Below are 25,209 nucleotides of genomic sequence, written 5' to 3'. Positions count from 1 at the left end.
CGGGCACCAATCCGCCTGCCCACTACCCGTGTGGTGACTATGGGCAACACACATGAGTTCACGCCATTTTTGGTGTGAACTTGTAGAGGCCTATGTCCAGCAGTGGACTGCGATAGGCTGAAGTGTGAGTATGTATGAATATCTACGTAAACACCGTCGTGTGATTTGAAATGTAGTTTATAGTAGGTGCGAATTAGGTATCATTGTATTCGAAGTCAGCAACGTTATCTTAAAGAATACTATTATGAATACTACTAAGAGATAAGGATATTAACCTTGCTCTGGGAAGTGTTGATTGGTATGACATTCTTAATGACCATGACATATCCCGAGCAGTTGATGTTTTCTATCAGACCATAGATTCAGTTATCTCTGATATGGTTCCCACTAAGATTATAAGGTCTGTTGGAAACTATCCATCTTGGTATACCCCGGCCTTAAAAAAATTATAGCAGAAAAGTTAAAATACCATAAAAAATGGAAGATTTATAATAGGATATCTGATTACCTCACATTTGTCCTTTTACGAGAGCGACAAAAATTAGTACAAGTACAGTGCTATGATGATTATATTCATATGACGAAAGTCAGGATACGCAACAACAGTAAACTCTTTTGGTCTTTTGTGAAGAGTACTCTGGCGTTTCTGACAGTCTGTTTTGGTTAGACAAAACTGCTAGTGACGATGAGAAGGTATGTTCATTGTTTAATGACTATTATTTATCAGTTTACAGCGATGGATCCACAAATGTAACATTTAAGAAACAAACTCATAGCTGTGGTGGTTTGGATAACGGCCATATAGATTTGTCAGTATCTACTGTTAAAAATTATTTGAAATCACTGAATGTCAATAAGGGATATGGTCCCGACTATATACCACCTATATTTTTAAAGAATTGTTATAACTCATTAGCCCACCCTATTTTTCTTCTTTTTAATAAGTCATTAAGGTATGGTTCTGTGCCTATTACTTGGAAGCATTCGTTCGTGGTACCAGTATTCAAATCAGGCGATAAACATAACGTTCAGAACTATAGGCCGATATCTAAATTATGAGCTATAGCTAAAATGTTCGAAAAAATTATCTACGATAACATCGTGTACTGAAAGCTATGGATGGTGGTGGCCAGGTGGACGTCGTGTATACCGACTTCTCGAAGGCTTACGATAAAATATCCCATAACATACTTTTAAATAAACTGGAGCAAGTTGGTATACACAGTGACCTATTTAGGTGGTTATCGTCTTATCTTCGGGACAGAAGTCAGGCAGTGACAATAAGAGGCTTTTGTTCATCTTTTACTCCTGTTTCTTCTGGTGTACCACAGGGCTCTCACCTTGGTCCGTTGCTCTTTAATATCTTTATAAACGATATTAATAAAGTTTTCGAGCACTCTTCGATATTATTATTTGCAGATGACTTCAATGTTTTTAGAAGTATCTGAGCTGTCGGAATGTTTGCTATTACAAGAAGACTTAAACAAATTATGCAAATATTATGAAGATAATCAGCTTTCTCTAAATGTTAAAAAATGCAGCGTTATCTCATTTACACGTAAAAAAACACCAATTTCTTTTAACTACCATCTAATAATTTGATTTAAATTAAATTTAATTTAATTTTGATTTTGTATTTGTATTTTGTTTCTTGTTTTAGATATTTTATTTCTAATTATAAACTTTTTTGTTTTAATATTTGCGCTCTGCTTATTATATGTGTTAGTTGTTAGTGGAAACTTGACTGGTTTATGCACTATCCTGTTGCTGTTCTTTTTTACTTTGTGTTATATTGTACTGTTTGTTTCCCAAATAAAAATAAATATATAAAGAACTGGTACATATTATTTACATATCTAGGACGAAAGAAGCGTACACAAAATACCCGATAGTAAGTGGTTACCGTAGCCAATAGACGCCTGCAACGTATCAAAGCAATCACGTTGTCTTTAACCCTCCCCAGAAACTCTAGCAACTCATGGCGAGCCATCCACCACAGAATCACAATTCTAACAGAGTATGATTTGGCTATGATCTTTCGTAAGGTCGAGATACTTCCCTAGTTGGACTATTCCAGATATTTTACAAGTGTTTCCTGCTCTATCCTAGCACAGTCAAAAAAATAAATAAATGTAAATGCAAAAAAAAGTTAACTTCTAGAAAGTTACGTAATCACTGTGTGACATGACATATACTATGTTTTAACGATATAAAACGGAATAACCAAAAATGTGTGTTTGTGTGTGTAAACCATAATTTTTCTCATAAGAACAATGGAATTAATAAGGACAATCGTAACACGGCTTAATTTAAGACAACCTGTGTGACCTGAATATTCATTTTACACGTAAAGTGTAGCTATAACCGCTAAATAACATGTAAGATCCCAAAAGTTTCCATATACAAATAAAAGCATCAGGCAAATTCTCAGTGTCCATACGATGAAGTAATGCAAAAGATTCAAAACACAGATTATACATAAATAATTTATTTTTAAAAAAATAAATAATAATAAATTTTTTATTACTTTTACAAATTATAGTCTCAATCTCATACTTAGTAACTACTTACATACTTAGTTCAATTATTATTATTTAATCATATGGGCTACTAATGATACTAATAATAAAACTATAGATGTGGAAACAGTAGTTGAAGCATTTCTACTTCTAATAGTCGCAAATATATCCGAAGCCACATTGTTAGCCCATTGAAGATTACTCATGGCAGAATTAATGACGTTGATACCAGAATTGAATGCAGGACCCAACGATGTCTGTTGTGCATATAGCCATGTCTGGAACTATATAAAGAGTACCATTAAAACCTGAATCAAACATATTAATCGTTACTAAAGAGCGCTTTCGCCTTATGCAAATAAATGAACTTGTAAGCCTATCCGTAGGAAGATAGGCCGTTGCGAGTTATTCTATCGACGATTCTAAAAAAAAATCACTTCAAAAATATGTTCATTATACCAATAATGATGTTATAAAAATCAATATAATAATTAGTTTATACTTACGCTGACTATGTGGTTAAAATCAGTCAAATGAGACGCAAGAGCGTTGATACAGACATTAAGTCTTGCTTGACCGCCATATCTGAAAATTGTATGTATATAATTATTGTAAAATGTACTGTGTGGCTATGGTACTAAAGAATATAGCCACCCCCTCTCTTCCCGTGGGTGTCGTAAGAGGCGACTAAGGGATAACACAGTTCCGCTACCACCTTGGAACTTAAAAAGCCGACCGGTAGCGGGATAACCATCCAACTGTTGGCTTTGAAATATGTACATAGGCTGAAGACGGGCAGCAGCGTCTTCGTCGCGACAAAGCCAGCCCTACGGTCACCAACCCGCCTGCCCAGCGTGGTGACTATGGGCAAAACACATGAGTTGACGTTATTTTTGGCGTAAACTTGTGAAGGCCTATGTCCAGCAGTGGACTGTATAGGCTGTAATGATGAATTATTGTAAAATAAAAATAAAAATAATTGTATTTAAAAAGAATAAAAAAACACGTACGTTTCCCTCATTTCTTGATAATTTTGATAGAGAAAATCGAGAACAATTGGAACATTTTCTCTATTACCCTGAAGAGCAAAGTTGAAAGCGTTCGTTTTATCGTGGGCCCTTATCCTTTTGTTTCTCATCGATTGAATCAAGTAGCTGTAAAAGTGAATAATAATCAATGTTGAAAACGTTCCTAAAATTTATGGATTATTTCAGCAAAAAAGTTTTATAGCTTACTGTGTTAAAGAACTATTATCTCTGGTACAACCAAGGGCACGTAACATGACAACCATATCGGCAGCATTTTCTGAGGTGGAATATTTATCGAATAAGAAGTTATAGTCTTCATTATTTCCGTAGCGAAGACCCGTACAGTAAACGTAGCGACGCGCATTCTTTGGAACTCTAGAAATATAATTTGCGTTAGCGTCAAACTGCTTCGAAATAACTTGAATTTTCACTCAGATCAAATAGAGGGACTTGAATTTATCTATATAAGATTATCCGACCAGAAAAATCTTAATTTAAATACTATTATGTATCGATCCCTTTCTATCGAGAACTTAATGTTATTTACTACTGTTGATACAACTACAGCTCTATAATCTGTAAAACGTATTATGAAAACACTTATTTAATATCATTAATACGTGTAATGTGTCTAATGAGTTTAATTCCTAAAATAATATGATAAAGATCGTTATGGTAGAGTCAAATCGCTATGATATATTATCGTCATCAGTCAATCGATATGATATATTATCGTCATTAGTCAATCGATATCATATATTATCGTCATTAGTCAATCGATATGATATAGAGATCTGTCGCTATTAAAGTTGCTAATATACTAACGTAGTAGAGTCAATATAGTTTTGTAAGAATTCTGTAAACAAAAGTAACATATTAATAAGCAGTGTTTTAAGTTTGACTCTATTTACGTTAGATCAAACAAACACGTGATGTAAGATAAAAATAGACCTTACACGTATGTTGATGATTCGTTTCTAAAGCGTCTCCATTTCGCAAGACTGTCGTTAATGACTCCTTCGTGGCCGAGTTGAGAGGCGTAATTCATAATTAACATTCTACTTTGTATTATGGAAGCAGTATCATTGTAACTCTGATCGAAACCTAATTGTTGAACAGCACCTTCTAACAGCTCCAACAAGTAGTCCTACGACATAGACGGAAGCAACATAGAACATTAAAAATAATAAAAGTTTTATAAATCATATCTGTTCTACTGTACAACACAAAAATATAACATTCGGATATAGAATATACAAATTATTAAAAAAACAATGTTTGTACTTATTTACGCACGTAAGAAGCTATACGTCATTGGCTAGCTAACTTCACGTTGCTTACTAGTTCTTCGTTGACTAGCTAACTTCAGGGTGTCGGTTTTTTCCTAACAGTGTGCGCGCGCATCATAAAAATTTTGTTCCATAATTTTCCTACTAATGTAGTAATAACTAGTTTGAAATAATACATTTGTATTCGTACAATAAATACTAAATACATACGTCGAATTCTTGATGAGCTCTTGGTAAATGTTCCAGTCTTCGTCGGAGCCAGTCTAACTGTGATAAAACACCATTCCATACATAATAATCGCTTTCATCCTTAAGGAAAGATAGCACGTCAAATGCACGTTCTACGCTTATTTTATTGGCTCGCAGGAAAAACATGACATCATTTGTTATCTGTAAGGTAAAAAATTAATTATGTATTTTGGTAAAATCATATGGGACGTCATTTATTTATCATCATAGCCTACCTGAGCACGGTTTAATTTGTGAATCGCATCTTTGTTTCTACGTAATTGAGACGCAATCATTTCCCAATTGTGATCGTCGTAGTTAACTCGATAGTAACCTAAAGTAACATACAAATACATTGAACTGAATTTAAATATAATATTGCGATCGTAAAATTACTAATCCTATGTTACAAATAGACAATTGCTAATAAAAATTTAAAAAGTAATTAATGTTAGTCCAAACAAATATAGTTTGACCTTTTTTCTGCAGTTCAAGTCTCAGTTGTAATGACGATTACATATTTTCTTACCAGAATGTTGAATATTGAATATAACCCAGTGGTGTCCAGCAGGTTTATTGATGATCATGGTCTTATTTGAAAACACAAAACTCGGTCTTAGATTTTGGAAGTTAGGGCTTCCACTATGTGTCCATGTGATTGGAATGTGCCAAATTGTATCAGGTACTGTACCGGAGAGTTGGAAGCGTTCCTGTACAAAAACGACAATTTTTCACGTATCTTTGTTATTTCTCGTTTATGACTTCTTGATTATCTTTTAAAAAATATAATTTAAAGTTTTGAACGTTCTAGTTATGGAAGCTCGATTTTCAATCAAAATTATTATATTATAACAAATAACTAAAACAATAATATGTATATGTAAACATATAATACCTGAGTTATATTAATTGTACCCGTGGACATATTCACATCTACGTTCACTACAGGCGCCCCTGGGTTCTGCACCCAGCTGTCGAACACAGTGCCAATATCAACGTCAGGATAAGAGGTTGCGAAGGTAGGGTCTAGGGCACATGCTCTTCTGAACGCATCGTACAAGTCTTCTGGATATGCTATATCGTAAGCGCTGACAAGATATGTTTATTATTTTATTGAATAAATTATTAAATTGAATAGGAAAATCTAGCGTATATTACATTTATTTACTTACTTGGACAGTAAATAGGTTACTAAAGCATTCCTAAAAGTAAAAGGACCAACTAAATGTTCCATTGTTCGAATAACGGCCGCTCCTTTATCGTAACTTGTTGTGCTAAAGTGTGAATCGATCGAGGGGTTATTAACTACGTCTGTCCAATTCATAGGTGTGGCACCTGCACTCGCATCAGCACTTAATGCGTTTTGCACTGCACTAACAACAAAAAGATCGTCCATTTCCAGTGCTGGTTCAACCTAAAATGATTATTTGAACTCATTCAAATTAAAAAAGTATGTCAACGTCTTGAAAATTGATGATTCCTGTGTGCATATGTGTGTCGTGAGTGAGATTCAAATTACATTTAGCGCGGATCAACATTATATTAATGAAATTTAGATCTCAAAACTTATTTAAATACTAGCGAACCCCACTGACATTGTCCTGCCGAAATACCAGCTAGCATTTTTCTTTACTAACACACCGACAGCTGCGCCACTTAACGGATTCAATTGTGTTTTCAAATCATCCACAAACCCTCGAAAGTTTACACACGAATTCAACCGCCGTTTATAAACAATTAGGTTAGGTCAGAACACACGTACAGATGAAATATATATATATATATATATATATGGAGATAAGTTCTCCGAGAGGCAATTGATTCTAAGACCATCGCCGTTAATAGAAATACTGCATTAGTTTCATTGTTATCGGCTCGGCGTCGGCATTAGCTTCCGCCGTTAGTCTTTAAGCTACTAGTATCCATTTTTTGTGTCGAAAATAATAGTTATGCTTACGCTTCAGCCTGTAATATCCTACTGCTGGGCATAGGCCTCTTTTCCGTGTTGGGAGAAGGATCAGAGCCTAATTCACCACGCTGCTCCAATGCGGGTTGACAGATAAATTTCCTACTATGAGTAAAGATCGCTATCAGGTATTCATGATAACAACCGGGACCGACGGCTTAACTTGCTCTCCAACCCACAAGGTGCGGAGATTAAACCCGCAACCACCAGCACAAACAAACAAATGTATGTTAGTGTCAACTAAATTTAAAAATATATATATATAAGAAATGGAGAACATTCATTCAGATTAAAAATTGTATAAAGTTAATTATAAACTCAAAAATGTTTATATACCATGTGTGCTGCAAAGTATTCAAAGTAGCTAGCGAAGGACTCATTGAGCCACAGGTTACTCCACCAGAAGCATGTCACTAAATTACCAAACCATTTGTGCGCTAGTTCGTGTCCAACAATTATAGATATGAAAATCTGATCGATAAGATTTGTATTTTCTTCATCATAAAGCAAGTATGCTTCCCTGAAAGAATATAAAACTAGTTAAAAATGTCTTAAATATGTAACAAGCTAGTCGTTATAAAATGTAGAATTATTTATCAAACCTGTAGTTAACCATTCCCCAATTTTCCATTGCACCAGATGGAAAATCAGGTAAGGCGATGTGATCGTTTTTCATGGAACTTCTTTGACCCATATCATAGTAGTAAATACCAAAATAGCTGCTAAGCGCATATGTAATCATAAAACTCATTGTAGTAGCATAACCATGTTGATTAGTTGGACCTGGGCGAGAGATGATTCGCAAAGGTTCCGCGGATGTAGAATAAGTATCAGTTTCAACAAAATCGCTGACGTGGAAAGCAACCAAATAAGAAGAAATTACGGGAGTTGGAAAGAATGTTTCACGAATACGGCCTGGAGATACCCTGCATAAAATATAAAATAATTAACGATGCACATATAAAAATTGATTCATATCATTTAATTTGTTATGTATAATAAATATATTACACTTCATTTGTTGTAAATCTTAAAATAAGTCATCTCAAGCTCTAATACTTAATTTTAAAAATTAGTCATTAACGTGTCAGCAAAAATACTTTTTTTTCATCATCATTATCATTAAAGCCTATACAGTCCACTGCTGGACAAAGGCCTCCACAAGTTTACGTCAAAAATAACGTGAACTCATGTGTTTTGCCCAAAGACACCACGCTGGGCAGGCGGGTTAGTGACCGCAGTACTGGCTTTGTCGCACCGAAGACGCTGTTGCCCGTCTTCGGCCTGTGTATTTCAAAGCCAGCAGTTGGATGGTTACCCCGCCACCGGTCGGCTTTTTAAGTTCCAAGGTGGTAGCGGAACTATGTTATCCCTTAGTCGCCTCTTACGACATCCACAGGTAGAGAGGGGGTGGCTATGTTCTTTAGTACCATAGCCACACAGTACTTTTTTTTTAATTTCTTGAAATCACATACAAGCTTGTAGAGTAATTTTATACTCACGTTTCGGTGGAATTAATAGCCATATTAGAATATGAAGGCGAAAGATTAGCATCGCGAGTTATAGAAATAACAAATGGACATTTAAACTGTGGCTCGTCGAAGCATGGGAAAGCCTTCCTGGCATGATATGCTTGAAACTGTGTCGTTGCATATTCCCTAAAAAAATAAAATAAGTTTATTTATGAAGGCACCTCGATATATTTTGAAATCATATATCTATAATCTTACCGAGTTTCATTTCCGACAAAGTAATATCCTTTATAGAAACCACGGTCATAGGGATTCTCATTAATTTGACCAACATAATTAATTGTAATATTATATTGACCAGATGTAATATTGGATGCGAAGTTAATTTTTAGCAGTTGGTAATAACTATCAGTTTCGAATGAATTCGGAAACTGAAGGTTGACCGGTTGGTTGTTTACATCCACGACATTCACTGCAGTAATAGAAACTACATTTTGGTGCATTACGATTTGCTGGAGTGTTTCACGTACCTGAAAAATATATAATAACTTATTTTCGGGATCGGAAAAAAAAATCATTCGTTCGTTAAGTCGGTCAGTTGTTACATTTACGAAAATGGATTTTCATAATACTAAGAATAAAAATATATATATATATATATATATATATATATATATATATATATATATATATATATATATATATATATTGAGCCCAGCTTTACACGTAAAAATCGGGTCGTTGTGTGAGCACTTTGTTATATGTTTTATTTGAAAAATCTTTTATTTATGACTTGAGTGTACTTTTTACGGCCAGTGAAAGAAAGAATTTTAATATAGTGAAATTATATTTAATCTGTTTAAAGGTGGATACTAAATCTTATCAAAATCTAAATATAGAGCTTGGCGTTCCCTAGAGATCAATTTTGGTTCCGTTGCTGTTTTTAATACATATGACATTTTGTACATCGGGTTGAACTAAGGAATAGATTTTTCACTTTTAATTTGCTGATTTAATTACGTCTTTAATAACCGAGGCTAAAGAGACTTCATTTTTAAGTGAGTTCCTTAAAGAATATTTGAGCTTACGCTTCAGCCTGTAATATTCCACTTAGTATTTAGGATTTAGTCCTTTGTCGAAGGTCAGAAAAAACACACAATACACAATCACAAACGCCCAGTGCTCGGCAAACATCTGTATGGCTAATACAAATGTAAGCCATATCCAGGGATCAAACCCCGCAAACGCCAGCGCAACGGCCGTAAGCCTTAAGCTGTTACCGGTGCACTAACGCATCTATAAATGAAACGAAGCTTGACAAATTTTCAGCAATAAAATAAATTTGAACTTTAATTTTAATTCTAATTTCATTTAAAAGGTAAAAAAGTCATGTCGTTTTGATAGTAATTCCTTAATTCGATAAATTATCTAAATCTAACTTAATTTCTACGATTTTAAGGTGTTACTCATCATATCATGCATTCCCAAATACCTCAATAAGGCAAAATATTTCTATTTAACATACTAATTACAAATTGTCGCAACAAAATTTTATTTATGAACAGACAACCGTGCTTAAAAAAAGAGCCACAAAAGGCTCCAGTACGTACATTAAATATGTTAATAAAAATGTTTTGGATGGCACTTCAAATTTCATATTTATCTATTTAGCAATACAACATACGCATATTTAAATAAAGCCTAAATTTAAAACTACCTGAATTTAAAACATTAAAAAAGCCTACAGAGTATTTTTTATTGTCATTTTTTAAAGAATTTTTCTTAAAATAAATTTAAAATACTTTATAAATATACAATATTTTTCATGTAATTTTTTTATTAATGTTAGACCGAACAGGAAAAATCTTGTTGAAAATTTGGAGCAACTCGACAGAGAAAGTACGTTAACCTTACAAAAGTTCACAGTTTAAATAAAAATACTCTAAAGTTTTGTGTAACTTTAATAAGAAACTTCAGAGCAGCAGATGAGTAGGGTAGCAAGAGCTCCGAGGGGTGGTCTGCCGAGAGAGGTCGGCAATGCGCTTTTAATGCTCCTGGTTACACGCGTCCATAGGCTACACCTTCACTTACCATCAGGCGTATCGTATGCTTCTTTACCACCTTTGTAGTATGAAAAAAGTCATGCACATACCTGTACGGTCACTTGTACAACGCCATTGAATCTAGACTCTGGCAAGTATACATCTAGGTCCACATACATGTAGATGGGTTGCACATTATCCAGGAGTCTGTACTGTGGATCGTCAATGTTGGTGCTGTATTCCAACATTTCGAAATCGAGCATGTCTTCATTGGGTAAAGCGTGTATTAGACCCACGAGGAGAAATAAAAAGGCGACCTTCATTTTGTTGGCTAAAATATTATGATTATTGATAAAATTAGAATATATTAGATCTCTTCGATAGTGAAGTTTGTCTACTTTTTATTTTAAATTGCTTTTAACATCAGTCAATTACAATGTTTGAAAACCTATATTAAAACATAAGTAGGGTCTAAGTCGCTGTTAATTTTTTTTTGTGTTATCAATATGTTATCAATGTATTAATTTTATATGACAAAACATTTATAATTATATTATAACTTACCCATGTTGGTCGCGGTGGAACCTACCGGCCGACTGAAACCATAAATATTTTTTTTTTTCATAATATACATTATTAATTTATCAGTATTATTACTTCGTTGTTATACAGACTTACGAAGTTTATCGAAAACGATTTGTAGATAATATATTAGCGGTTCGGTAGACTGATAAAATTTGTTTCTTAGATAACGGCACAATTAACGTTCTTGAATGTCGAACTATTTGTTTAATACCACCAGGAATATCTTATAAAACATGTTGAAAATTTTTAGACTCCGAGCTTAGTTGCTTTATATCATACGGTTATCGATACATGAAAAGTAATAAAAAAAGCTCAAGCTTAAGAATTATATTTTCGTCTATATTATGCCTCTACATACGAAAATATTTAGAATTATAGCATATAGATAGCATATTAGATTAATTATATATATGTATATGTAACAATATATATGTATATACTGTGTGGCTACGGCACTAAAGAATTTAGCCACCCTCTCTCTTCCCGTGGGTGTCGTAAGAGGCGACTAAGGGATAACAAGGTTCCACAACCACCTTGGAACTTAAGAAGCCGACCGATGGCGGGATAACCATCCAACTGCTGGCTTTGAAATACACAGGCCGAAGACGGGCAGCAGCGTCTTCGGTGCGACAAAGCCCGTACTGCGGTCACCAACCCGCCTGCCCAGCGTGGTGACTATGGGCAAAACACATGAGTTCACGTTATTTTTGGCGTGAACTTGTGGAGGCCTATGTCCAGCAGTGGACTGTATAGGCTGTAATGATGATGATGATATATTGTTATTAGTGTAATATCTGTGTCAACTTAAAAACTTTACGTGTCTGGTAGCTTTTATACGAATAAACTCTGGAGCTCTTTTTGTTTTAAAATTGCATTGAACGTACAGTTTTTAGAAATTTAGTTGATTTTCCAGTGTGTCTGAGCGTATATTTTGAATATCGCTTCACTATTTATGAAGATACCAAAAACAGTAAGGAAAAAGTAAACACACGAATTCTCCTATTAGTTAAGTCAATTCCCTCTATAAAAATAATAAAAACAATATGAAAATAATATTTAATTAGAAAACCTTAACATTGAGTTCATGCGGTTGAATATGGCACGTTTGGTTAAAAATTAGAATCTTCGGGATTTTTGTGATCTTTGTTAGTTGAACACCCAAAAAGGTGCGACGCTTGGAAACTTTATAGCTAAGATTTTAAAATGGATTTTATTAAAGATGAGGCCACAGCGGGAAATATCTTGCTCGATCTTACAAAAGTTCACAACCAAATAATACTGTTCTGATGTAATACTGTGTTCCCGTGTAAGGTATGGCTCATAAACCTGTGTAAGATATGGATATGGCATACCTTGAGCTCATGGGCAAGATAAGGTGTTAGGGTCAGCAACGTGCTAGCATTGCTCCTAATATTACATGCGTCCATGGATTACAGTATCCACTAACTATTAGGCGGACCGTACGCTTGTTGCCAGATTTGTTTTATAAAAAATGTAGAATAAGAGGAGCCGAGGAAGCCAGTTTTTATAGGGTTTCATCGATTTAATAAAAATTTTGGTTAATATGCGAGTTCTGTATATACTTAATATGTATTATAATGAAACAACTTTTTCAGATTTTATCGTGGTTTATTAAGTTTTTCGATGCCTGCTAATTTTAAGAATTATCTATAAGAGAACACAGTTAGTAACAAGACCCCCTTTACGCTTTTTTAACTTCGAATATTATTAATGTTTAATGTACTACTAAATTGGCAATAAAGTATTGAGTTTATTTGATTGACTTCAATGATGGTTATCTCATTTTGTTCATACCGATATAAATTGAGTTCGTGAAAGACGATTATTTTAAACATAGGCTTAAATTATTTTAGCCTACTGTAATGCGTTAAATAATTATAAAATATAAATTTAATGAAATGAGATTTTCTAATAAATAAAAATAAACCATTTTATAAAATACGTATTTATTTATTTTTAAGTTACAATTTATACAAATTAATTTATTTACATTTAAAAAGCAACTAGGTTCAACTGACTTTATACAATAATGTTAATAGCAAATGCCAGAAGAAGTGCTGCAATTGAAAGAACCGACGTCACAGCTGAATCAGGTAGATTAGGTGTGGTGGGTGGAACTAAAGTTGATGGTGTAACTGTGACTGGTGGCGTGACTGGCGGAACAGTTACAGAACTAGGTGTAACCAACTCGTCGCCAGTGGTAAAATAGTCCTCTAATTGATCTGCGACCGTGTTAACCCAAAGAAGACCCTGTCTTGTCGATTCACAGCTGGTAACAACGGTTTGATAATAACCGCCCAACGTAGCTTGATTTTGGTTAGCCCATGTTAGTACCTGTAAATAAAATAAATAATATTATATTAGAATATAGTTTTTTAAGGAATAGCTGTGGAGTTTCTTGCCGATTTTTCTCTTCAGAATCTATATTTCGAATTGGTGGCAGCTTCACTTTTAACCATAAATAAAATTTTAATTCGCAAAATGAATGAAATCAAAAGGTGATTTTGAAGCCTATTTGAATTAAATTATTTCCATTGTTCGTTTTGAAAAAAATCTAATATATAAAATTCTCGTGTCGCGGTGTTTATAGTTAAACTCCTCCGAAACGGCTTGACCGATTCTCATAAAATTTTGTGTGCATATTGGGTAGATCTAAGAATCGAACAACATCTATTTTTCATCCCCCTAATTTATGAGGGGTGGTGGGGGGGGATGATTAAGAGTGGTTAATAACATATATGGCAAAATCACGTTTTCGGGGTCAGCTAGTAATAATATAAATTTAACATGTACACCATACGTTTACCAAGTCCTGTACTTATACTTTTTGGTATAACAAAAACTTAAAATATCATTTCTATTATGCCACTCTGGTATAAAAATGCTTTCTCGTTGGAGAGGCAGAATTTTATTTCAATCATTTATTTTGCTCTAAGATTTATTTATTTTATTTTAAAATAAAATAAAATATAAAATACAATAAGTCATATTTTTTGGGCAATGTATATTATAAAATTAGAAATTATATAATCATCTATAAGATAGTTATAAGGAAGAAAATGGTGGCATTCGAATATATTTTTTTTTACTTGAGAAGTAACTGACCCCTCAAAATTCTAAAGGAAGGTGTATTGTGTTACATGGGATTATAGCTTATCTTTATAGGCTGGTTTTACTACTGGGTCAGTTATTGACTACAAAGCAATAAGTCTTACCTCGTTGATATCAGCTTCAGAACTTAATCTTGAAATTGCTGACGTAATAGGAGATGCAGATCCAAAACTGAAAATGGATAGAGATACTTAGTTGTCTATACTTATAATAAAACTTTAATTGGTTTACGTCTGTCTGTGGGTTTATCCGCACATCATGCAAAAACTACTAAATTAAATTTGATACAGCACTGATATAATTAAGGTGAATATGATCAATAGATAGAAAATAAAATATAATTGTGATTATTTGTTTCACACTTTTTTACTATACATAGACATTTTTGATTTGGTGACCATATTATTGTTTTTTTTTTTTTTTAATTTAAATAACATTCATGTTTTTATATTTTTAAAAAGCTTAAAAAGACTTACGCGTTTATGATATCTGTAACATTGGTTCGGATGTAATTTAAGACACGTAATGGATTCTCTGGTCCACCATTAAGAGCACCAGTGTAGGCCACGCTGTAGTCTTGGGGACGGATAACAAAATTTTCTTCGATAATGTTGTCGAGAAGTCTACAAACAAAAACAAATTACCAACAATTTTTTGTTGTAAAAAATGTAATTTATCAAAACATTTCACAGCGCTCTTAATTTGATCAATTAATTTAAATTAATACAAAAATATTTTTTAATAATTAGTGGAAAGGTTTATAATAATACTTAATAATTTGTAATAATATTAATAAATAATATAGCCTTTATTTAGATCTGACTTAAAATCTAAAACATGTCAAGAAAGATTATAATACAATATTATGATAAAAAACTTCTAAAATTTAGTAATGGTTTTTTTTTTTGAGCAGTTCTGTTTGACAATTGGCATAGGCCTCTTGCAAACTAAATAATTTGCAGTCTGTTTAATTTATATACCTATTAAGAGACTGTTGATGAGGTGTGCATCCGAGCATCTGAAGAATCAATATTTTTTCATTGTATGTATTATGTTCGACATATCTATCAAAAAGGAAATTGAAGTCACTTTCGCTTCCTTGACGAAGACCATTACAGTACACCCAGTTACGGCTGTTGTTTGGTACTCTGTGGAGAGAATATTGATATGTGAAACATTTAAAAGTAGTGCTTACCCTTATTAATAACGTAAATTTATACTATAGGTATATATGTTAACTAATTTGATTTAAACTTTTTCTTATTAAACTAACTCACAGTCGAACTTGCACTTCATTAAATAAAACAATTTAAATACTTACTCAGTACCGTTAAGGAGTGCATTGAACTGCTGTGAGGCGGCTTGACGGCACGCTGGAACTCCCAGGTTACACATCAGAGGTGCCAGCTGATACCTCAGATACGACCTCATGAAACTCTCATTTGCAATTGGATAGTAAGTCAGTTGACCCATTACATTCGATGCCCAACGAATTATTTGAGCCTAAAAAAATATTTATTATATAGATATTTCTTAATTACTATTACGAATCAATTCAAGGTATAATCAGTCACATACTCGTATGATTGAATAAATTAATTAAAAATAAAGTATAAACAATAATAATTTGAAATATAAAGTAATATATATGACAATGAATAGTTAAAATAGACGCAATGAAAAATTTTACCATAATAATACATGGCATACCTCTAGTCTAGGAAGGTACTCGGAACCAGCCAGCCTGTTTCTAAGCCAGTTGAAACCAGTTATCGCAGCCACCCACGGGCTATATTCAGTCTCATTTTCCAGGAAGGAAAGAATATTAAAAGCACGGTTATAACTCATAAGTCCAGCTCGAGCAAATTGGAATACATCATCGACAATCTAAAAATATACATATAAATTTAAAGTTATATATTCTTTATTGCAGGAGAAGAAAAGCTCTGAAAGCTCTGACCCTTCTCCTACGTGAGGAAAGTGGCCTATGCCCAGCAAGCAGTAAGATATTACAGGCTGAAGCGATATTCTTAATTTCACTAAATAATTTTGCTATCTATATTGTTATAGTCATTATTATATAGGAAGTTTGCAAGGCCGAACTTATCTCCAAAAGAGATCTCTACCAGCCAACCCATGGTAGTGTGAAATGCGTTTATGTAGGTAAAATCTCTAAAAACAAATTGCTTGTAGATATATAAAAAGTTTGTTATCTCACTAACCTGCGCTCTATTATATTCATGAATTAAAGTTCTGTTGGAGCCACGTAGTGCCATAATTATGAGATTCCATGTATAATCGTCATAATTGACTCTATAGAAACCTATTCAAAAAAAGTTAATACATTAAATTTAAAAATCCAAAACAAAAATGTATATTTCATTTTAAATTTTCTACTTCATATCAACTACAAATTATTATTATTAGTACACTTTTTTTCGTACCGGTACGACATTGGATTAAAACTACTAAAAAGTTCGTGTTACGCAGAATAATAGATTTTTTTTGAATACATCAACAATAAAATCAGGTCTAAGTATAGCAGTTTACTGAAATACATACCAGTTTGTTGTTTTGAGGTGTGAGGTACGGGGAGATACAGTAAAAGGCGCACAAGTGTTCCGGACAACGTTCTGATTTATTCTGCCTACATATAATGAAAATACATGTCTTATAAACTAAATGTTACTACACTACACCACCGGGGCAAAATAAAAAAATAAAAATTAATTACATAATTAAGTTTTTTTTTTTTTGTATAAGTATATAATGTAAATATGAAAAGTTTTAATAAGTAAAAGTAATAGTAATAAAACAATTAGTATGTATCTAAATATAGTATACAATAATTTGAAATGATTTAGAAATAAACATTAATTATTTATCTTTTACAAAAAGTTTTGTTCTATTTTTATGAATAATTTCAATTTTATTATTTCTCAAAATTTTTACATTCGGTTCCTGCTCTTCAATAACTAAATACGGGCCATTATACAAGGTATCTAATTTTCCTCCTGTTTCATTTTTTTACTAATAACATATCATTTGGTTTGTATTTTATTTTATTTACCTTTTTATCATATTTCTGTTTTCTTTTCTCTTTAGACTTTAACAAATTTTCTCTCGCATCCCTATTAGCTGTCTGTAACCTGTACTTTAATTCTAAACTGTAATTGTCTGGATTGTATAAAGGTTCAATGTCAGAAGAAATTCTACTAGGTATTTCACATGATTTTCCAAAAACTAACTCGTATGGTGCATATCTTGTACTTGAGTGAATTGTATTATTATATGTAAAACACCAAAATGGTAGCCATTGGCTCCATGTCTCTGGATGGTTATCACATTGTATGCGCAAAAATGAACCTAAATGTTTATGTGCATTTTCAAGAGAACCAATAGTTTGATGATGGTATGCAGTAGAACTTAGTTTTTCTATATTTAGTAACTTACAAACCTGTTCCATTGTATCCGATATAAATTCAGTTCCACGATCCGTAGTGATGACCTTTGGGATTCCGAACCTTAAAATGAAATTATTCACAAAATTCTTAGCTATACTTACCGTTTCCTTATTTCTAAGAGGATATGCCTCTACAAATTTACTTAATTCACATTGTATTGTTAATATATATTTATTATCTTCTAAATCTCTATCTAATGGACCTATTATGTCTAGAAAAACTTTTTCCAAAGCAGAACTAGCTGTGGTTGTAATAACTAGGGGTTCCTTAATATGCCTAGAATGTTTACTTTTTTGACATTTTTCACACTTTCTAACGTAACTCTTAACATCATTTTCTATTCCTGGCCAGTAGAATTTACGTTTTATGTTATTTACCATTCTGCGAATCCCAGCATGTCCGCTTGTGGGTAGCAGATGATAGTCGTTCATAATAAATTGTTTTTCCTCGTCACTATCTATTCTTTTTATACCTTTCAAAATACAAATCCTTGGACCGTTATATTTATTTTTACTTTTTATTTCTTCTATAAGACTCCTTATAAATAACGCGTTATCTTCTTTCTTTATAATGCATATTTCTCTAATTTCTAACTTTTCACATATTTTCCTCAATTTTTCCACAAAAACGTCTCGCGTATAATGTGCTTTAAAATCAAGGTTAACATATAATATATTTTTATTTTTATTAAATGCGAAACATTCAGATTCGACATCCATATATTTTTTCTCTTTCATTTTTCTTAGTTCTTTCCCTTGTATTAAACTTAACTCAACTGATCCACTCGGTATTCTAAGTATTTCCACAACACTTGGTTGATCAGGCCAATTGTTCGGGTCAATACTTGGAATATCGCTTATCATTCTATCATCTCCACTTTCATTCTTTCTTTCTGCCTCTTTTACTTTCTTAGCCTGTGCTCTTGTTGTTACTGCTAATAAACTTTCATTCATAGCTTTCAAATCTTGGGAAGTCATACTTATTCGCGATAAAGCGTCCGCTATTACATTTTCTTTACCTTTCACGTATACTACTTTAAAATCATACTCTTCTAGTGCTAACCGAAATTTTAAAAGTCTACTTGAAGGGTCTTTTAGTCCAAATAGGTATATAAGGGGTTTATGATCCGTCATAATAGTAAAAGTACGTCCAAATAAATATGGTCGAAAATATTTTACACTCCAAACTATGGCAAGTAGTTCTTTCTGTATAGTTGGGTAATTTAATTCAGCTTTATTCAAAGGTCTACTAGCATATGCTACAGCTCTCATGTTATTATTACAAAGTACTGCACCTATTGCTGTCCCTGAAGCATCAGTTTGTAATATAAATTCTTTTGAAAAATCAGGGTATTGTAGAATGGGTGGATTTATTAAAGCATTTTTCAAAATATTAAATGATATCTCACATTGTTCAGTCCACTCATATTTGACATTCCTCCTACAAAGTTTATTTAAACAATTAGTTAATTCAGCAAAATTTTTAATAAACTTTCTATAGTAATTACACATTGCCACAAAACGTCTCAACTCATCGACGTTCGTCGGTATTGGGTAATTTTGAATAGTCTTAATTTTGTCTTGGTCTGGTTGAATTCCTTTAGAGGATATCGTATGGCCTAAATATAATAGTTCTGTTTTTAAGAATTGACATTTACTCGGATTTAGTTTGAGATTGACTTTACGTAAGCGTTCGAAAATTTCTATTAAGTTTTTATTATGTGATTCTAAATTTCTTCCGAAGCAAACACAATCGTCTAAATAAATATAACAATTTATATAGTTAAGACCTGACATAGCTACTGACATGACTCTAGAGAAAGCGCTGGGACTGATCTTTAGCCCCATAGGTAGACGTTTCATTTGAAACTGACCTGTACTAGTTGTAAATGATGTGATTGGTCTAGATTCGGGTTTTAATGAACATTGATAATATGATTGACTTAGGTCTAAATGAGAGAAATAAATTGCGCCTGATAACGAATCCAATATCTCTGTTATGTTTGGTAATGGAAATTTATCATCCTGTATTACTTCATTTAACTTTCGATAGTCTATAACTAATCTCCACTTTTTATTATTTTTGTCATCTGATTTTTTGGGTACTAACAATATCGGACTGGACCATTCACTTTGTGATGGTTCTATTATGTCATCAGCTAACATTTGTTTAATTTGTTTATCTACTTCAGGTTTTAAACTATGTGGTAATCTATATGGTTTTATATAAACTGGATTTACATTTCGTTTCAAATTAATTGATTGTTCACACAAGTTAGTAGTCGTAAGCTTATCACCGGGTAAATAAAATATGTCAGCATACTTTGAACAAATACTCTCTATACTGTTACGTTCACTTGTACCTAAGTGATCAAGTTTCAAAGATTGCAACAATGTTTTTGCACGTGTAGAGTTCGAAGTACACTTATCAAAAGAACAAACATTATACTCTTTTAATGGTAATAGCTGAGGTTGAAAAATTGGAATAATAATTTCTTTGTCACTAGTATTCATTAATCTAATAGGTATTATGTTATTTTTTGGTTTTACTATTAAACTAGCTAAAAATAAATTTTCTTGTAATTCTTCCTGTACAATCACACTATCTTCTTTCACATCTGAATTTAACTTTATATAATGAATAGTTTCGCATCGTGCTGGTATCGTTATATAGTCTGTACATAATTTAGGTGAAGTATATAATGGTATCTGGCTTTGTTTTTCATTTGTTAACATTAATATATTTTTCTCTAAATCGATAATCGAATAAAAATTGTTTAGAAAATCTAACCCAATTATTCCATCTGATTTACAAGGTAATTCCTCAAACAAATAAAATTTGTGTTCATAATTAGTTCCATCTAACGCCTGTAAAGTTAAATAAACATAACCCTCTGAATATGTCTTGCCACCTATACCGTTAATGACTATAGGGTCTTTATGTATCGGTGTATGTTTCGATAATATACTACTACGAATAGCCGATAAAGATGCACCGGTATCTAGTAACCACGAACATTTTTTACTATAGATATTTAAGAATATGTATTTTACATTGTTTTCGTAATTTAAAATATAATTTTTAGTCCCGAAAAAACTGTTTCGGTTCAGTAGTTTTTTCTTCTTCAAGTTGTACCGAACAAATATTTTGCTTACTACGGTTACCGCTACTATTGTAAATTCGACGGGGACCTCGAGTCGGGGTCGAGTGGTTTTTGTTAGAATAATATCCTGAATTATTATAATTATTTTTAACATACATACCTGTACGAGGGGTATTATTGAGATTGTTGTTCCGTCCACGATGTGAGTAAAAATTAGTTTTATTGGTTCGTCCGCCTCTGCCTCTTTGGGAAGACCTATAGTAGGGGATTCGATTACCTCTTCTTTGCGCGTTGAATATATTGTTAGACGATGAAGGTTGTCCCAACTCCTCGTCTTCAGCAGCACGGACTGCATCCTTCAACTCGGAGTAGTCTCGAGCTGATATAATTGTGCTGAGTCGCCTATTACGTAATCCATCTGCAAATCTTTTAATCGCTAATTTTTCATTAATAGGTCTCAATATCTCACAAGCCTTCGGGTTTCCGTTGCTCTGTGCTATAGTGAGGCCTACAAATAACTCAGATAATTTATCTCCATACTCATGAATTGACATATTATTTTGAGATAAGTTATTTAATTGGCTAAGTATCGCATTTGCTGATTTTTTTGTTAATAAAGAATTTCTAATATCATGGATTAAGCTCTTTACATCACTATATTCGCTTTTTAATTTTAATTTAGCACATTTAGTTAACCTGGTTTTTAATACAAATGAAATTAATAATTTTTTCTGTGTGAAATCTACAAGATATTCATCATACATTTCAATTCCGTCAATAATTTTTTCAGTAGTTTCTTCCGTATTATCCATTACGGGAATTAAAGAAGTAGCAGTTTTTAAGTCGAACCTATCCATTTTTGTTATTTCCGATTTTTCCATTATACTATCCACACAATTAATTTTGTAACTTAAAATTTTATTATATACTAATTCAATGCGTTCTAATATTCCATAAACATAATCTTTTAATTCAACTTTACATTTTTGTTCGTTAAAAATATTAATAATATCTTTATATTCACGAAATAGTTTTTCAGCTTTTACAATTTTTTTATTCACATTATCTGTATATTGTAATCTTCTAGTGGGACCTAATTTCCTTAAATCAATTTGAATTTCACTTAACTTATTTAAAATAATTTCTAATTCTTTTTCCATATAGTTTTAAACTTACAGTCAATATTACACATAGTTCTTACATATTTTACGTAAATATGGTATGAAATCTATACACAGAAATTAACAATAGAGGGGAGGGAAAGGTTTTCACTTCACATATTTTCACTTTTCATTTATATTATTATTACTTTTTAACTTTTACTTTCACTATTCACTTTTCACTATACCGTATCTCCTCCGTCAGCGTTTGTAGGGTTGAATCTGCCAGAAAACCTCTGCCGAATTCTCGTAAAAAATTCAGACTGCATTCTTTTTTCTATCCATTTCCTTTCTTTATTTCTCCAGCTTTTCCATGCCAAGTAAACCATAGTACAAATAAAAATTATTAGGGCCACGGTGATTAAAATATTACTCGTTTTTATGTTACTTTCGATTTCTGTAATTCCTCCAGTGTTACTCCCTGCAGCGGCATTCTGCGTTATTAATATTTCCTTATCTTCGTTTTTCGAGTAATTTTTCCCCATATTATTTATTAATTAGATATAGTTTTAATGAAAGTCTCACTTTATTCACTGCTCGTTATAAATTATAAATTCTTTAAAAGTTGCACCGAGGCACACTGGAATCCGTCGCGTTTGCGTTTTGCGTCGGTCACCCGACACTCGCAACCGCCACGGCATGGCAGGGTCGCCATGAGGTGTGAGGTACGGGGAGATACAGTAAAAGGCGCACAAGTGTTCCGGACAACGTTCTGATTTATTCTGCATACATATAATGAAAATACATGTCTTATAAACTAAATGTTACTACACTACAGTTTGTTAAATATAACCCATTGGTCTCCTGTTGAACCACGGTTAATTACAGAAACGGTACTACTGATAATGTGACTGGGTTTGGTATTGTTGAAATCGGGATTACTAGCGGTCGCAAATGTAATAGGAATGATGTAGTTCAAATTTTGAGTTGCGTAACCAGTGTTAATACTAAACCGTCGCTAAAAAGGAAATTATACATTAGAAATAGAATCCTGATGAAACTCACAGTCGTTGCTTTTTTAATGTTTTTGAAATACCTGAGTAATTGTCATATCTCCCGTTTGATGATTCACTTGAACGTTTAATATTGGGTGACCGCTTTGTTCAGTCCAACTTTTATAGTAATCGATGAACGAAAAATCTGAACTGTATTCTGAAAATGAACCGGCCGCTCTACCAGCAGCATCGAGAGCTTGGAAAAGGTCGATAGGTCTTACGACATCACTAGTTCTGCAAAAAAAATGTATTGACTAAACCTTTAACTAATTTTACAATTTTCCCCATAACCTGCTATTAAAATGATGTCTATACCGTTCAACTAATAAGTTTCGTAGTCCTTGTATGTTAACTTCCGACCCAAGGAGGTGTTCAGTCATCCGAATAACAGAAGCACCTTTGTTATAAGAAATAGTAGAGAACATACTCCGAATTGAACTAGGACTACCAATATTGGGGTTTGTAAGTGGGTGGGCAGTTTCAGCAGAGTCAAACAACAATGAAGTGTGCACTTGTTCATTGATAAAACGCGTGTCTAATCCCATGTAATCTTCAACCTGGAAATTTAATTTTGTTCCGACAGTTAAACATATTTTCTTTTTATGCTAGAAATAGCAAAAAATAATTATTAAAACACATACCCAGTGAGTAAGGAAATATTGATAGTATCTAGCAAAACCTTCATTCAGCCATAAATTATCCCAGAAGTCACAGGTTACTAAGTTTCCGAACCACATGTGTGCGATTTCGTGAGACAAGATATAAGCGATCAACTGTTTGTAGTAGTCATTAGTGTGTTCTGGGTTGTACATCAAGTAAGCTTCTCTGTAATTTAAATGTGTTAATTTAATAAAATAATTATGAATAAATTAGCTGTCTAGATTTTTTAATGATAAAATCTCCAAAATAGAGCTTTGCTATAATTCTCTAATATCATTAAAAAACGTATTATAGAAGAAATTTTAGAAATCAATATCAAGTAATACCTATAAGTGATTAGACCCCAGTTCTCCATAGCTCCAGCGGAGAAATCAGGAATAGCTGCATGAGTCATTTTCAGGTTTGGGTCCATATCGAAATATTGTATATTAGTGTATTCATTCATTCTCTCAACGAGCCTCTGACCAACGTCCATGGCGTATGATCCTTGTCCTTCTGCAAGGGCTGCTTGTCTTGCTATCACTTCATACATTAGAGTGCCATTCTCTGACAATACAGGTGCCGTATTATTGTAGTCAGCTGCGACTACTAAAGCTAGCAGATATGTTGACATAATCGGAGTTGTTTCGTAAACATCATCTTGAAAGCCACTAAGGATAATCGATAAACATAATTGACAAGTTATTGTATTATTCATAAGTAAAATAATGCAAAATAAAACTGAAAATTTTACTTACACTATGGTACTAGGTACAGTTTCTCTTATATTAGTACATGACCAACTCCTAAAACTAAGTGGTCGCCTAATGACAATATCGAACCTAGCTTTGAAACTAGGTTCATCGTAGCAAGGGAAAGCAAAACGTGCTGAGGTGGCTTGGAACTGCGTTGAAGCCATCCAGCTACAAGATAAAGTTGAGATTAAAATTAAAATTATGTGCTTTAAGGTTTAAAATTTAAAATTAATTATACGATATGACATTACCTAATATTTGTCGATGTCTGATTATTCTTATACCAACTTCTATAGATTCCATACATGTCATTCCTTAAAGGAGCTTCGAAAGTTATAGAAAGTGTATAAGTAATATTTGCATTGAATTCCAAAAATCCTGATGTCAGACTTATTGTTAAGAACTGTCTCTCTTCATCAACAGTTACAGTATGATTTAATGTTTGATTATTATCATTTCGCTGCAGTGTAATGCTAATATGACTAATGTCATGTGAATGAATAACTATTTCGCTTACATTAGCTTGTGTTGGTTGCAATTCTATATCAACTGTACCAAAGAACGCAAATCTCGATATATCGATACCCCACAAGAGGTCATAGTGGAGAGGGCGAGTAGTTGTTGGTAACCGGTAACTTTGTGGAGGCAAATTGTATTCGATGTTATTAAAATCGTCAACGTGTTCGAATATTTCACCTTCTAGTTTTTCATCCAAAAAAATTGTATTTCTAGTTACTGGTGGATTAGGTAATCCACTAGCGGTGAGGCATACCAGAGCTAGAACAAATAGCTTTGATGTCGCCATCTGTAACAAGCATTAACGTCAATCTTT

General features: G+C 32.9%; 2 protein-coding genes across 2 annotated transcripts in view; both read right to left on the bottom strand.

The window, feature by feature from the left end:
- LOC123654906 overlaps window positions 1–11,112 on the bottom strand; it is a 41,352-nt gene extending 30,240 nt beyond the window's left edge. Inside the window, exons 1-5 of the mRNA XM_045590762.1 lie at window positions 11,109–11,112; window positions 10,655–10,875; window positions 8,761–9,032; window positions 8,533–8,688; window positions 7,633–7,956 (exon numbers count right to left, since the gene is read on the bottom strand). Coding sequence (XP_045446718.1) covers window positions 7,633–7,956; window positions 8,533–8,688; window positions 8,761–9,032; window positions 10,655–10,875; window positions 11,109–11,112 — 977 coding nt within the window. The remainder of the gene's footprint in view (window positions 1–7,632; window positions 7,957–8,532; window positions 8,689–8,760; window positions 9,033–10,654; window positions 10,876–11,108) is intronic.
- Window positions 11,113–13,079: 1,967 nt separating this feature from the next.
- On the bottom strand, window positions 13,080–25,182 carry LOC123655420 (membrane alanyl aminopeptidase-like). The gene is given in 14 exon segments (XM_045591235.1): window positions 13,080–13,484; window positions 14,366–14,432; window positions 14,738–14,884; window positions 15,242–15,409; window positions 15,583–15,764; window positions 15,972–16,148; window positions 16,484–16,584; window positions 22,757–22,946; window positions 23,025–23,217; window positions 23,299–23,540; window positions 23,625–23,808; window positions 23,970–24,293; window positions 24,381–24,545; window positions 24,629–25,182. Coding segments are annotated over 14 exon segments (3,009 nt in total). The 3' UTR covers window positions 13,080–13,169.
- Between the last annotated feature and the right edge of the window lie 27 nt (window positions 25,183–25,209).

This window comes from Melitaea cinxia, chromosome 7 (assembly GCF_905220565.1).
Source record: "Melitaea cinxia chromosome 7, ilMelCinx1.1, whole genome shotgun sequence".
In the NCBI taxonomy this organism is placed as follows: Eukaryota; Metazoa; Arthropoda; class Insecta; order Lepidoptera; family Nymphalidae; genus Melitaea; species Melitaea cinxia.
This window is presented reverse-complemented; position numbering and strand designations above follow the sequence as displayed.